Here is a 16,525-nt window from a genome sequence, read left to right as displayed (position 1 = left end):
TTTTTTCCTTGTAGAAAAAATGAGGTTACAGCATTTCACACAAGGCATCACATAGAAAACGAAAGTAATCATTATGCAAGATTCAAATTCGATCCGAGGGAGTGCAATTAAAATATATATGCAACTTTCCCAAATCTTCTAATTAATGGGTGTATGACAAATTGCTAAATAAGTACTACTTATTTTAGACAGTTAACATGTGTAATGTTTATTAGGGAATCCTTATGTATGTGTATAGTATTAAGAATTTATCCAAACGATCTAGGAGTTGGAATTGGCCCGGCATGCCAAAGACTTGTAAAAAATTCCAACATAATTTAAGTGAGGGAATTTGGTTGATTGACCCCTCAGCCTTCTTTGAAAGACCCGTATGGTTTCTTTCGAAATAAAGCTGTTCTGCTTGAGAGAGAACATGTTAGATGGGCTGGAAAGAAAGGGTCAGCTTTTCAGCAAGGGTCAGCCAAACTCCTTGTTCATCTTTAAACATCCATTACTTAACCGAAGTACTGCATTGAACATTGAAATTTATACATATCAACTTGTTAATCAGGATCTATAAGACATTGTGTTTATAAGACATTAGTTAAAAATTTTAAAATATATTTATTATATAAAATATAGGAAAATATAAAAAAAATCATAAGTAATATATTTTTTATCTTTTAATAAAATATGTTTATTTTAAATTCTTTAATTAATATCTTTAAAATACTAGGTAATATTTACCTTATATATATATATATAGATACACACACACGAAAGTATATATGATTACAATTTGTCATAGTGCAAGATTGATTTTGAAGACCCTCTTCATATTGGTCCTTAGCCCTTCCCAAGAAACACACAAAAAATACTATAAAAACATACTACTATCACACAAATTAAGAGAGAGAGAGAGAGAGAGAGAGGGACCGTACAAATAGATGCAAGGAGGGTGGGAGGCACATGGCTTTTGCAACGAATGTCTTAGAATAAAAGCCCACGTCGCAGTGTTTCGATTCTCGGGTTGTGTGAAGACACCATCATCATCATGCATGCCCAAATGAAAGAGTCCTATTCTATTTATTTCTTTATAATTGCCTCTTAATAATGAATTAATGACTTGTGTCCAATGTGTCCTTTGCCCCTTGTTTATTAATTATATGTCTTTCTATTTTATGCCATTCTTGACAGGTAGGTCATCATGCCCTCCCACTTAAATTACTTATATTCCTTCTCTCCATCTCCTCCCCCAATTCCCAGTGCAACAAAAAAAAAACAACCCCACACATAACAACAAAATACCCAAAAAACTGCACTTTGTTTGATCTCTCTGTTGCTTCATTATTTAATTTGAACATTTTAGTATTTCAATATACCTTTTTCTTTAAACAACAATTTTGTTTAACCATTTTGCATGATCACTGATCAGATTCATTAATACAATATGGTCTCCAGCAGCCTGTGTGTCAAGGATATTTAATTATACACAAAGGATGGGCAATATGAAGCTAAAATGTTAATTAATAATAATAATAATATATGTGGGCTAATTAAGTTTGGTATTGCTGCCATGCCACTCTTTAAAAACTATACCTTTAGAGTCACTTCTTCGAAAACTTGTAATAAGAGTCACTGTAAAAGTAAACTTTTGACAACAACATTTTCAAAAGTTGCATTATTCAAAAAGCATGCAGTTGAATGTTCAGAAGAAGTCCATTGATCAGGATCACCTTGAATATATAAACCAAAAAAAGCTCAAAATAAACATGCAAAAATATACTAGAAGATGACAACGAACGAATATCTTTTCAAAAGAGAGAAGAACAAGAAATTAATTTCAACAAAGCCATTTACATGCAAACCGTTTTATAGAGTAATTTATCTCTAAAAGTTGTTCCAGTTAAAAAAAAAATAGCCAGATAAACCAAGATATATTTCTATAGAAAAATTAGTCTAATTATGATTTTTTTTCTTATGATTTTTGGCTATCAAATGTTATGAGGAATTAAACGTTAATAATTAGGGTAACCCGACCAGAAGGTCATTAGGGCTAAAAAGGAGCTTTTAGCGACATAACAAAAAGGGTGAGACCCTTTGCAGTCATTTTCTCCTCGGAACATGGCCCAAAACTGTTTGCTGGCAGGACCCTTCTCTTTGTCCACCCCCACCCCCATATTATATTACACACTAATTAATAGGCATTAGAAATTTTATTTTTTTCTTGAAAAAGGACAGAAAGTTATCACATTTCTTGAATTTGTTAAAATTAAAAACAACTTCATTTTTACTAGAGGATATAGTATAATTGTTATACGATAATCATTTTACTAAAATTATTTAATTATGACAAAACTACTTCATCTCCAGTTAATTAAAAGTTAATTTTGTCATTATCAAATTAACGATCTCGAGCAAGTAAAATATTTTAGTCACATAGTCATCGTTATTAGAAGTTTAAGAAAATTATCAAATAACATAGCTACATTAAACTCTTATTAGAATAATGTTGAAAGACATGTATACGAGTATAAAATATAATAAAATTAAATATTTATTCAACTGACAGAGAGACCACCATACCTCGTTCTTTTTTTTTCTTCCTCTCTCTCTTCTCTCATAGCTTCTGCAAACAGTTCCAACCCACAAGCTTCCAAACAAAGAGAATTAATGGAAAGTGAGATTTGCAAGAAAGAATTATTATTTAGTTCTCTTTGTTGTTCTTGCTGCAGCTAGCTATCTGCTTTCTTGTTACTATTAAATTGATGGCTTTCTTGTTACTATTAAGTCTCTTCCTTATTGGTACTGATGATGGCAAACCACTATGCAATTCCTATTCCACACCCTTTATATAATAAACCCCAGATTCCAAACCCCTTCTCTTCTTTTTCTTCTTCTTCTTCTTCTTATGGCTTGTGTTGAGATCAGACACGTGTCCAGCAACAACAACAACATCATCATCGGGTTTGGTTTTTTCATGGTTTTTTTGTGTGGAGTGGGTAGTCAAATATGACCATGGTTCCTTCTCAAAACGGGAAACAACAACAAAACATTAATAGGAGTGCTATGAACCAGGTTATTGAAGTTGAAGGAGGCTACAATTGCTTGTTAGGATCCGATTTTGTGGCGAGGAGGCACATCATGGCTGAGGCTGAAGAATCATCGAGACACAATAACAACACTAACGAGGAAGCTGAAGTTGGAGCTTGCGGTTCAATCTCAAAGGAGGAGGAAGAAGAAGAAGATGAAGAAGAAGCAAACAACAACAGCAACAACAACAACAACAGTAACTGGCTTCAATTAAGCATAGGTTTGACAAGCACAAAACAAGAGCGTGATACTCGAACCGTTGTTCCAACAACAACAACAACCAGTTCAGGGCTTGTTGAGTTAGACTTGCTTCCTTTACGGCGGAGCTCGGAGCAGCAGCAGCAGCAGCCGCCGCCACCGGCGGTTTTTCCAGTGATGGCTTCAGGGAGAGGAGGAGGTTCTTCTTCTTCTTTGCTTTTTGAGCAGCATCATCGAACGACGTCGTATTCATCTTCTTCTTCCATGTCGACGATGATGTCTATGGCCAGTGGTCCAATTACATCAACCTTTGGTCACCAAGAGATGATGAACTGGGCATTTGGTCCACTACTTCCTCAATATTCAATGCCTATTATGCCCTCTTCTTCATCTTTCACTCCTCTTCCTATTCCTTCTTCTTCTTCCTCTTCTCAAACTTGTTACTCTTCTTTGAGGCCTCATCCCTTAGGATCTTACTTTCCCACAGTACCCTTTCATCATCACTTCCCTTCTTCTTCCTCTTCTGGGTTTGATCAATATGACGTGGCAGCTGGGCCAGGACCAAGCTCCGATAATAATGTCACCGTTCGAGTTGTTGATCCTCCTAGAAGACCTCATTCTGGAATATGGTTTATGTTACAAGCCTCTCCAAACCAGTAAGCTAAATTATAGAAAAAAATGCATATTAATTAATTAATATATGATACATTTTGGTTATAATAATTTCTAGTACAGTATTTTTTTTCTTGTCTTTTTATAGACTATATATATGTATACATGCATGCGTCTATCTAGAGGCTAGCTAGTGCAATTTAATTGCTTTTTTTTGTGTGATAAAACTCACTTGGTTTTCGTTCGTACTACAATGCAGAGCGAGAGAACCATTCTTGCCACAAATACCTAAGAACTACCTTAGAATTAAGTGAGTATTTTTGTTGTTTTTTTGTTTATTTGTTTCTTCTTCTCTCTCCCTTGATGAGCAGCTTGGGGCTTTTCTTGTCAGTGTGTAATCAATGTCGTTTTGATCATGATTTGATCGTATTTGGAGCTGCAAAAAACTCATCATTTCTTTTTGACTTTACAAAACTTTCAGAGACGGAAGGATGACAGTTCGGTTGCTATTGAAGTATCTGGTTAGCAAACTCAGACTGGAAAGCGAATCGGAGGTACTTTCAAGTTTCAACCTTCTCTTCACCCTTTTATATAAATATAAATACCATATATTAATAATCTATGTATAATTTGTTGTATGTGTATGTGCTTGTGTGAAGTACATAGCTAGGGATATGATTTTCCATCGCTGCTCTCTTGGTCATGCACCTTGCTAATCCCAATTGTTGCCTCCTTTATTAGCATGTAATTAAAGAAATATGAAAATGAACATAGGAGTGTCCGAAAAGGAAATAGAACTACGTTTTCATCAAAAGTACCAAAGTACATTAAAATAGAAACCTAGTGGGGGTTAGAAAGATGAAAGACACAGCAGAACTAAAGCAGGTTTATCTATCTAGTGATGGAAAAGTATATATATGTTTCTTTCTCTTCTCATAAAAAAGAAATGAGTATGCAGGTGAGAAGTATGTTTCTCGGAACTCTATTGTCTTCCATTTCCGTTTTAATTTCATACTCATATTCTGTGTCATGGCAACATGATTAATTAGAATCATGGTGTTTGTCCATCCACAACTAAGACAATATATATATGGAGCCTCCACATAGGATCCTAAGAACCTTCTATTTGTGTGTTGTGTTTGGTGGTGGGAATTGGGGTATTATTAGTTAGGTGTGTACCACAACTGTTCAAAAGCAGAAACTTAATTAAAGATATATAATAATTACTAATTAATTTCTTCACGGAAAATTAAAATTAATATATACTCCCACTATCTTTGTTAGTTCTTTCTAGCCAAAAAATAAGTTAGTTTCATAGAAGGAAGCTCCTTGTTGATATTGGGGTGCTGTTTTAAATTATATAATACTCTACACACCCAATATAATCGTAATAATCACCCATGTATGCTCGAGTAGTTTATGATTTCAGTGTCTTACCACTGATTTGCATGAAAATAAACTTTTAAGTGGTCTACACCGTACCACTTGTGTGTAGAAAAGAGGGAGGAAATTGTTAAAACAAGATGATAATCTTTTATGGCAAATATATACAAATTTTAATTAGATATGTGTAGAATGTAGATCATGTAGTCAAATTACGGATAAGAAACCACTTTTCGTAACCTAGTATCTAATTTAGAAGAAAAAGGGTCATATATGTACTAAACAGGATTAAGAATAATTAGTTTAATTGGGAAACTAATCTGCACCATCTTTCTCACCAATAATGTTTAGCGGAAGAGGTTCCATTTCTTTAACATCTCAGCCTCTCAGGACACAGATTATACAGTCGTAATAGCTGGTTTTAGTGGTTGGGAAAAAAAAAGGAAGAGAAAAGAAATTGTAAGTTCAAATCATTTCAACTTATATTTCTAATAAAATTAATAAATTAATATTTGTTGATAAAAAATAGAAATAATAATTATATATGGTTGGTCTATGAATTTTCATCTAAGTGGTACTACTTATAACCCTAGTATTAATAGTTTTATTCAACATATATTCTTGAGATTGTGCATGTTAAGTTTTTGTCGAAACTTAATGATACGCAGTATAAAGTACAGAACTAGTATTGAAATCGGTTGGGGATTTAGATGTACTTTCAGATACTTATGATCTACGCTCATTATGAAACATGTGCACGAGGCTATATATGCATTGAGTGATATTATTAGATGTGCGCATTATAGTGTGTCGACCCAGAACTTTTACAATCCTTCATGCACACTTCATCATCGAACACCACTACTACTTGCTGCCTAATAATTACTAAAAAAAGGTTTGAATCCTTAGAGAAAACGAAGCAACACATATAGAACCTACATCATAATATCCATGCATGCCCTTAAAATTACTAGATCTGACCTATAGGAGAAAAATTAAGATCTACATATATACAATGATTAGTTGCTCACCCCACCCGTTTATCATTTGCACTTAGCCGATGATGCCATACTCAATTTTAGCATGATGAGAACATTTATAAAACAGTTGAAATTGAAAAAATTAGTAAAGGAGCTTCGCAGGTTTTTCCACTTTTTTATTTTTGTAATGTTTTAAGATTGACATAAAAGATTGATTTCAATATTCTTTCCTTCGGGACGAGACACACAGTCAATAGAATTGTAGAAAATGAACTTTTACAGAGATAGTTATGGTTCTTCCGGTGACTTGAATTATGAATATTGAAAAGAAAAAAAATCGACACCCAATGCTAAGATACTCCTAGATAGAGATAGGGTGAGGAGAGAGACAAATGTACGTAGGATAGATGAATTTTTCAATTTTGACCCTTTTAAATCTTCTCTTATTTTTAAAATTTCCGCCTCAAATGGAAAAGATACAAACACTTCTCTTCATTTTTTGTTTTAAATTTCGGTAAGTATTCCAGTCTCATTGTTTATCTCATTTGATCTTTATCAGCGTATTATTTGATTGGCTTATTTTGAGGTCATTTTTTTATTAACAATTTTATGGAAGAACTTAAACAAAACAACAATTATTTTGTAAATTTATCTAGTCCTTTTTTATCTATTTTTTTACAATAAATTATAAAAATATTGGAAAATTCTGTTCAAATATTACAAATTGCGTGTCCTATTATTTACTTTGATATTTATTTTTCCACAAAGGCCAATCTCTTACAAGAGTTTTGTTCACGGTTGAGTTTGATATTCATTTGTACATGTTGCTTGGCAATGAAATTGAGAAGGAAATATATATAAAATTTATAGGTTTTCACTGTCTTGAGTACCTATTTTTTCTGTATTTGCCACCCACAGAAGTGTTATCCACAAAACAACAAAACCAAGGTACATGCATGTTATAAATAGAATAATGGTCTTAGACTTTTCATGCCAAACTGACAGGAAAAAACAGAAGCATGAGTGTCAAATGTATCGAACATGCATCACAACTTTCATTGAGGAATCGATTTGTTTAACTGAATTTGTAGTCCATGCCACTACGCAAAATCTTATATACGTTCATGGTATGCATTACCATATTGCCTAAAATATAGATCTTGCGAGGCTTCAGGACTCATAAAATCGACATTCCATTCTGTTGGTCAGATTTTCATGCAAGTTACTTTTTCGGTCAACCCTCCTCGTTGTGTTTTCGATATATATAGTATGTTTAAATTTGCCTTCCAACTCATGTTTCAAGATTATATTAAGACGGCATATTATTCTCTTTCTCATCCTTAAGATCACACACACACACACACACACACACACACACACATATATATATATATATATATATATATATATATATATATATATATATATATATATATATATATATATTATTAAAGATAGGTGAGAACATATATACTCTCGTAAAGGAGTTAATTTTGACTATATATGATTACAATAGATAATTAAATATATATTGAAATAAAGTAATTTAAATATTTATATGTGGTTAAGATTTTTTTTCTTGTTAAAAAACTATATGTATATGCAAGGATGCGATTGAGTTTTATGTGGGATTTGTTTATTCTAAAACTCTGTAGTTTTGAGTATGACTAGTATTAACGCGTACAAATATTTAAAGAGAAGATTGTTTTAGGAATGATAGACATCAACTAAAATTTGTATATTTTACTCGTTACTATCATTAGAGTAATCTAATTAGGTTTGTTGTAGTTAGAATGTGTGACGCACATACACAACAATATCCACTCTGGCTGCTGATTTCAATTTCTTGATGCCTTGATATGTTGTTTGTTTGTTATGAGAAGTCAACCTAAGACTACTCGGTTTTACACTGCACATCATAAAAAAAATATGAATATGGCTAGCTGGTTTGCATGTAGTTCCCCATGCCGCCCGGAACGGCAAACCTCACACATGACTTGGATTTGGAACTCTGATAAAGACCAAATCATTAGCTTTATAATGAGTGTGATAGATGATCCAATTTAACAACCTATATATATATATATATATATATATATATATATATATATATATATATATAAATATACTCTAGCTAGCTTAATTAATCCCTTGCATACATATAATTAAGATTATTAGTTTCTGATCGTAAATTCAGGAAAGGTTGGATGGCAAATGGATAAGTAAGGCCGATATAATTCACATATCTTTAAAGATTGCACACATAGTTGTCTTATTAATAACGTACATCTTCCATCTCTTTTTGATTTTATTTTTCCTCTTATCTTTCTCTTTTCCTAATACGCCATTTATTATATTTGTCATTTTCTCTCTCTTCATTTTTTTTTCTATCTTTCTACTCATGCAACCCAAAAATACGTATACATTTTCCACATGCATGTATATATATTATATGGAGAGAAGGGTTAATAATAAATAAGGTGACTTAATTGGCATCTTTACCCATAAAAAATACGGTGAAACTTTTGTTTACAAGAAACATATATATCTTAATAGAAAAAAATATAGATATTCAAAGGGTTTAGAAAAGAACAAACTGTTTTGTTTTTTACAATAATATGAACATGGATATACATAATAGATAGTCAAGGCAATAATGAATGCATGAAAGCAAAAAGATGTCTTTCATGGTGGAAGGTGTGTATCCCTCGCTTTATTATTTGTTTTTCCCTTTCCTTGTTGCTTTTGTAATTTATAAAGAGTGCATTGACTTTAAGATGTAGAAACACATCTTCAACTTGGATATATATATATATATCTTGGCCTACTTAGTTGACAGCACTACTCCTTCTATTCATACAGAAAGGTTACGAGATATTTGTTTGTTAATTTAACTCAAACACATCATATCCTAGGGCTTCGAAAATCACACGTGGACCCTGTCATTCTCACCACTCAATACCTATCTGCATGCCTTCTCTCTCTCTCTCTCTCCTTTCGTCACGCTTTCGCTTGATATCCCACAGCTAATGTAGGCCCTTCCCATTAATTCCCATTTGCTCTCTCTCCTTTTCTACGGAATATTTGGCTTAAAAGCTCCATCAAACTGTCAAGTGCTGCACTCTCATGGAATGGAACCAAAAGAAAAGAATCCCATTATGTGTAGGTAGCATCTTCCACCACCAACAGTATAAATCGATTCTAAGTCCCTAATAAGAACAAAATCTTAATCTAATTCACAGTACTGTCCAATTCAACATCAAATTTCAGTTTATATAAAAAGAAATTAATTTCACATCTATAGAATAAAAAGAAAAGAAAAAGTAATATGAAGATACGTGCATATCCTATAATACTATATAATAATAACAATAAAAGTTGGTGAGTGATATGCATGCATCATTAAAAAACTAATTGGAAGGATATATGAAGAACTACGCCACTTTAATTAGTTTTTTATTAATATGGTTTCTCAAGTTCAAACCGGTGGCATAATATTAAATAAAGGATATGTAGTTAGTTTTTTTATAGAACTAGTTAGCTAGTCGATGGTGAAAAAATCAAAAGGGCTATTATTTCATGTAGTAATGTTGACGCTCGCATGCATTAGGGTTTGGGTGGCGCAACGTGATAGAGACGTGCATGATGACCATGAAAATTTAGTAATATAAACGCGTGATTAGGTCCCTTCGAAGGAGGAGACGAAGAAGAGAATACAAGTTATATATATTTATTATATTAAATTACGATAGTTTTTTTTTTCTTTTCTAGATTGTGCCTTTGCCTATTCTTCGCCGTGCTTCATGGATCCACCATTGCATCATATTATATTGTACGTTGTGTATCGTGTTTGTGTATTTTTGGTTTTCTCTTCAAACTTTCGGATTTATTTGTTTATTTAATAATAGGTGATTAGTGATTTGTTTATTGGGTGATAGTAGTAGCATTACCATATGATATCATAGTATAATAATAGTATTGGGGGCATATATAGAATAGAAAACACTGAAGTCTAAGGGATCATGATTATGGCTTGGGAGAAAAGTCTGAATGGGCCCCCATAATGATTAAAGAGAGGGCAGTTTTTAAGATCGTGGGTTGGGTGGGCATTTCCACGATTGCCCGCTGACCCAAATATGCGTGCATGCTTAAGGATTTAGGAATCTCTTGGCTTAATTGCTTAAAGGAGGAAACTACTGTTCTGAAACATTAAAATGAAATAGGAAAAGTGGAGATGGGGATCAATCTTATGCGTAAAGTAGAAGTTACAAAGATCTTATGCGTTGGTAAGTAGGCCCAAGACGTAAGCCACTGACAAAGCATGACTTCATACTGATTTCATATTCACTACATTTACAAAAGAAGAAAAAAAAAATATTAGATTAGATATATAATAAAAAATAGAGAAAAATTAAATAGGTGTAGTATTTTTTTCCAAGTTTTTTTTTATCTTAATCAAGATTTTCTATGCGTTATCATTACTGTATCTACAATTTATCATGTTAGATTAGTGATTAATTTGCAATAATTTCTGTAGCTGTGTCCGGTCTCTTAACAAGTATATTTACGTGTGCATCTAAATTAAGTGTAAGATTAATTAAGGATATGACCATTTAGTGGAAGAAATTAAAGATATTGTGAAATTTTAAGAGTCAAATGTTGAGTATAATTATATCTCCTTGCAAAGTCCGTAATTAAGAAAATTAATTACTTTTGAGAGTTGTGTTTCTCTTATATTTCTTTAACCCATTTGATTATAAGATGAAAAGAATTATAAAGATTATCAATATGACATATTGTGATTATGTAGCTTCAATATTATAGAGAGTCTTTACTTGAAAGTGAACTAAAGCGAGCCGTCGCGTAAAGACAGATATAAATATTAGAATGAGAGATTATATACGAGAAAAGTAAACACAATGATGATTTTTAGTATATCAAAATAATGCACACAAAAAAAGTTATATTAAAAATAGATAACCAGAAAAGATGGAAAAGACGCATACTGAACATTATGACTATCATTTCTTATAATCACGCACTTGATGTAAAGTTATCATCATGATATGTATATTGAGTTTAACCATTTGCTAAGGTCATGTATTGTAATTTCTATAACTACTTTTTTGTATCGCATGGTATATATTTCTTTTTCTTGTGGTGGTGGTGGTGGATATATCACTGTATAGCCACGTGATGTGTATATATAATGTGGAAGATGATAATGATATTGAGCTAGGTTGGAATGAATGAATAATAATAAATGTGCAATGAATGGAAATACTGTTGCAGATAGAGATAACATGCAGAGGGCAGCAACTTTTACCTTTCTTGACGTTGCAGCATGTGAGGGATAACATTTGGAGTCCGAGGGACACCACCACAAGACCTTTGCTTTCAGATTCCTCAACCACCACAGATCATGTCATGGTGCTCCATTACGGTAGAACCACAAACTGAAAGTGAGGACCCCCAAGTAACTTCAAATGCATCGTGTTAATTGTATCCCTAATTGTTAACTTATGATCTAAACCCTTTTTTCCTCTTTCTTTTTCCAATTTTTCTATTCTAATGGGTTTTGATTATTATTTATTTTGATTTTTCTTCCCCTTTTATATTTCTTTTAATTGACATGGAGATTATGGAGAATCACATCCCCCCAAAACAGTGTTTATTAAATTAGGGTTTTGGGGGTGGGTAGCATTACCCAAAATTGTATTCCCATGTTGGGCGGGTGGGTGAGGGATTGCCATCAACTGTATTACCAAGCACAAAACTCAATCTAATTTGATCCACTAACCCATTTTCCCCTTTTAGTCTCTATTTATTCTCATTTATATTGTTTATTCTGCATATAAAAAATTTATACTATCGTTTATTCTCACGCTACAAGTATACCAACATAATGAGTAATTGATATCAATTTATTTTGTTCATAAGTAGTGTCAGATCTTAATTATTAGTTAGATATGCATCATGTATGTATTACTGATTACATGTATATGATGCACATTTCCTTTACTATATTTGTACTTAACAAATTTGAGCTTACTAATTTAATTAATAATGCACTTTTATCAGTTTATGTTGGAAATAAGCGTATCTCTCAATTGTTGTACAGCACTGACACCTGCGAGAACCGTACATAAAATTAGCAAATAATTCATGCATATGGGTGCTTTTAATATTAAAAATATAAATAAAAAATGTAGAAAAATTAATTTGATTAATAAAGTACTATTTTTACTAATAAAACATTGATTAAAAGTATGTACATTTATAACCTATAGTTATCCAGAAATTGTTTTAATTTAATAGAAAAATATTTTTGCAAATATCAACATTATATCTAATGTTAATTTATTGATGTTTAGAATTGATTAAATGTATTAATGAAAGTAGATATGTTTAATTAAATAATTGTTAAGAAAAAACATTGAATCAACATGCAAGTTCATAGGGCGTAAACCAAAAAATAAATAAGACACAGTTATATAAAAAGAAAATACGTATAGAAATCATTTCATTCTCAAAACTAATGACTTAAATTATGAATACAAATAAATTTAACCACTAACAAATTAAATTAAGAAAAGTACATATTTTTTCTTTAAATAGGAAAAAAATCATTAATAATAAAAAGGATCCTAAACGGAGCATAGTAAATGCAGCAGTATAGATTAGGACCAATATACCACTATTTTGTTTGAATGAATAATTAGTTAATAATTTTTTTTTTAAAGCTTAAAAGACACATACGTGAGGAAGGAGAGTATATATTGAAATTATCTCACTTTCAAGATTAAGGACTCAAATATATGATATAAGGGTAGATTTTTTTTTTAAAAAGAAATAAGTTTTATAAGACATGAGCCCGACATGCTTTTCAAATATAAGGTTTGAGTTTAACTTATTTATCTAATATAGGTCCTTTTATTTACCTCATTTGATCTCTTTAAAAATCTAGTCTAATCCTTTAAATAGTTATAAGTAGGCTAACAGATTTTAACTTGTATGGAGTATGCACTACATTAAATATTCATAATGAGAATTTTATTACTCATAATAATCATATTTGACCTAAATAAGACTGTCTCTTATAAAAATACTGATATTCTATTCCAAAAATAAAACTTGTACACAAGTCAATAAGTTTTAACCTTTTAATAAACTAACAAATATATAATTTCAAAATTTAATGATAAAAGTCTAATACAACAACAATAGCATTAATATAGGTTATATTATTATTCATTTAAATTGGAAAATATATTAGATATAAAATGTTTTTGAAACTAAATAAATAAAAGAGGGGATGAGTGAATAGGTTAATAGCCTGTAACTAAAACCTAACATTATATTTGTTTTTCTGGTCGAGAAAACGTCTCACTTATTTAAACATCTCACCATCTTTTTTGTTGTTGTTTAGCTCAACCCACTTTCTTTAACAATCTGTATGAAGATTATGGACTGGACCACTTTGTTCTGGTTTAAGAGGCCCATTTTCTGGACAACTCTTGGATGGAAGTCTTCAAAAGTTATCCAAGTACCAAAAAACCGTTGCCTTAACCTGTGGATCAGACTCTTATTTTCTGTGTCATTGACTCGATCATTGTTTAAGTTCTTTAATAGGCAAGTCAGTTTATGTATAACTATTAACTAATGTTTCAACAATTTTAAATGTTCAAGCACGAAGCTATAACACATGTCATATTTCCTTAACACTTTGAGTTAAATACGAAATATTAAATTCTGTAAGATTATAAATAAATTGAACTAGTTTACAGATTATTTAAACTTTTTTAATACACCCTATTCTCGTGTTACCTTTGTTTTTATATATGATAATCACAATCAGATTTGAATTTAAAACTTTACCTAAACTACTCAATTCTCTCACTACTAGATTAATTCTAATACGATTACTAATAGTTCAGTTAGTTAAACAATACGTGGATTATTACAAATTTCTTATATTCGAGTTTCAATTTTTATGAACCAAAAAATTCCTAGAAGGTTTGATTCTCATGTTAGCTAATGGACATTAAAACTAAGCGTTTTTATTTTAAATCGCACGTCATGGAAGTAATGTTGGAAAAAAAAAGCTATACATGAAAATTGAGATTGAAAATGATCGCAGCATGAAGAATGTTGTTATTTGTAATTTAGCCATAATAAGAGGGCCTTGGATTCAAATAGACAAATTTGGAACCGAGGTATGAAATGATGCACAAGAATAATGATATACAGCTCCATTACACTGTGAATCTGCTGCTATTCTGTTAGTTTTGCTTACTCCTGAAGAGGCAAGAGCTGCATTCCACTGACCAAAGAAAAAAAGGTGCACTGAAAAATTGCACGCAAAGGGGGACTGGCTGCTGTTCCAAGAATATACAGCTCCGTTACACTATACTAGAATTGGTCCCCATATCTGAAAACTGTTTATTTCTCCTTTCTTGCTGTATTTTTTCTATGTTGGTTTAGCCTCTGATTCCTAAATTTGAATTGGGAATTTCAATTACCCAAGGAACACCAACTCTGCATATTCCTTCAAAATTCAATTTCTTCACTGTTATTCCAAAATTACATAAAGTCTAAATAAAAATGCTTTCTCAATTTTTCTTTAGAAATTTTAATTTTGATGTGTTATACACTCTTTTAAAAATTTAGATTTGAAATGTATTAAACATTTTTTTTCTGAAAATTTAATTACAAAATATTTAAGAATGATTTATGAAACTCCCAAATTAAAACTTTCAATAAGTATTTTAATACATTTCAAACTAAAATTGTGAAAGTATTTTGAATATGTTGCTGAAGGAACATTTTGAAGATTCTAAAAAAAGTGTTTTTGAGAATTTAAATGTTTTGTTATATGTAAAGATATTTTCTTAAATATTTTTTTCTATTATCTGAGATAAAATTTAAAAGAAACTAAAGACTGTGAAACTAGTAAGAAGAAATTTTTATAATCTACGTACAGATACTACAAAATTTATAACAATTCACTCACTTTATTCAATCAATTAACATAAACCCTCTTGGTTAATAAGAAAAGATTATTTAAAAAGTAATGTCCAGCTGGAAGAAGGAAGAAGTCATGAATTCAAATTCCTTCCATTAACATTTCAAAAAAAAAAAAAAAACTAATAAATAACTTTTGACAATAAAAAAAATCTAGCCACTTAACAGTTAACATCAAAAGTCCAACACTCCAACCTCTGCTCTACAGGTCTAGAGTTCGTTTAGCAAAAGTCCAACTTTCAATCTTTGGACCTGGATTTCTCTCCCATACTCACAAATAAGGCTCTAATTATCACGCGATTTTATTAAAAAGGAAAAAAAGAAACAACGTAATTCCTTTCCAAAAGATTCTGGTCCTCACAATACTATCAAACTATCATCTCTTTTACTTTTCTAATTGATTATAAGAGGGGTGATAATAAACATTTCTTATTTGGTGGGAGTACCAGATAGGAGGGATGATAGTAAGATTTTATTCTGTTTAATATATTTACATTCTCTCAAGAGTGGTTGAGACTTAAAGGATATTAGAGACGGGGTAAGGCGCAAGCAACTGAAATTCCACTCATCATTATGTGGAAACTAGGGAACCTCTAATAACAAACAGAATAGATTCTTAACTTGTTTGAAAGGAGGAACATTTTATTTAAATCAGCCAGACAGAATACGGATTTCAGAGGTGGATAAATGTTTATTATAAGAGAATATAGTGAGAAGATAAAATACTACTCTTAATTCAAAAAGTAAGCATGAAACCATGATTAGCTTCACAAGCACATTGGCCAGTTTGAGGTTAAAAGTAGTTAATAAAATAAAATGTTTTATCCCATTAGCTAAATCATAATAATTTGACTCAATAAAGTTTGTTGTAGTTAGAATTGGATCAATTTCAGATATGCTGACAAGTGTTCCTGTTTAAACATTCTTTTCTTTTAAACCAAATTCATTAGAGAGTCAGTTTAAGCAGCAGCTATTTAGTGGTTTGGTCTAATGATCTTATTTATGTGTTAAATAATTTATAATCAAAATTAGAACAAGGCAAATAATAATAATAACTTTTTTCTTAAAAATTCATCAAAATCAAACATGAACTAGATATACTACGTCTTCATAAAAACTTCTCAACTCATAATGATCTCTGGAGCTGTGCCTAAGGCAAAATAATCATATATTTCAATTCAGTTAATGTTGCATGACAGTAGGTGAATCAAGAGGGCATCAAACTCGAATGAAAATAAAAAAAGCAAACCTCATTT

At 31.2% G+C, this 16,525-nt stretch overlaps 1 protein-coding gene across 1 annotated transcript; it reads left to right on the top strand.

Annotated features, from left to right (window-relative positions):
- The first annotated feature begins 2,563 nt into the window (after positions 1 to 2,563).
- On the top strand, positions 2,564 to 12,061 carry LOC114395439 (protein LAX PANICLE 2-like). The gene is made up of 4 exons (XM_028357221.1): positions 2,564 to 3,926; positions 4,142 to 4,192; positions 4,364 to 4,436; positions 11,538 to 12,061. The coding sequence occupies exons 1-4, from the start codon at positions 2,992 to 2,994 to the stop codon at positions 11,703 to 11,705; spliced, it is 1,227 nt and encodes a 408-aa protein (XP_028213022.1). The 5' UTR covers positions 2,564 to 2,991; the 3' UTR covers positions 11,706 to 12,061.
- The last annotated feature ends 4,464 nt before the right edge of the window (positions 12,062 to 16,525 follow it).

Source organism: Glycine soja, chromosome 18 (genome assembly GCF_004193775.1).
Source record: "Glycine soja cultivar W05 chromosome 18, ASM419377v2, whole genome shotgun sequence".
Classification (NCBI taxonomy): Eukaryota; Viridiplantae; Streptophyta; class Magnoliopsida; order Fabales; family Fabaceae; genus Glycine; species Glycine soja.
This window is presented reverse-complemented; position numbering and strand designations above follow the sequence as displayed.

Excerpts from the sequence above, each read along its gene's own strand:
- LOC114395439 (XM_028357221.1), top strand. The coding sequence starts at position 2,992 with ATGACCATGGTTCCTTCTCAAAACGGGAAACAACAACAAAACATTAAT. Across the intron at positions 3,927-4,141 it reads TTACAAGCCTCTCCAAACCA|AGCGAGAGAACCATTCTTGC; the intron begins GTAAGCTAAATT and ends ACTACAATGCAG. Across the intron at positions 4,437-11,537 it reads GACTGGAAAGCGAATCGGAG|ATAGAGATAACATGCAGAGG; the intron begins GTACTTTCAAGT and ends ATACTGTTGCAG.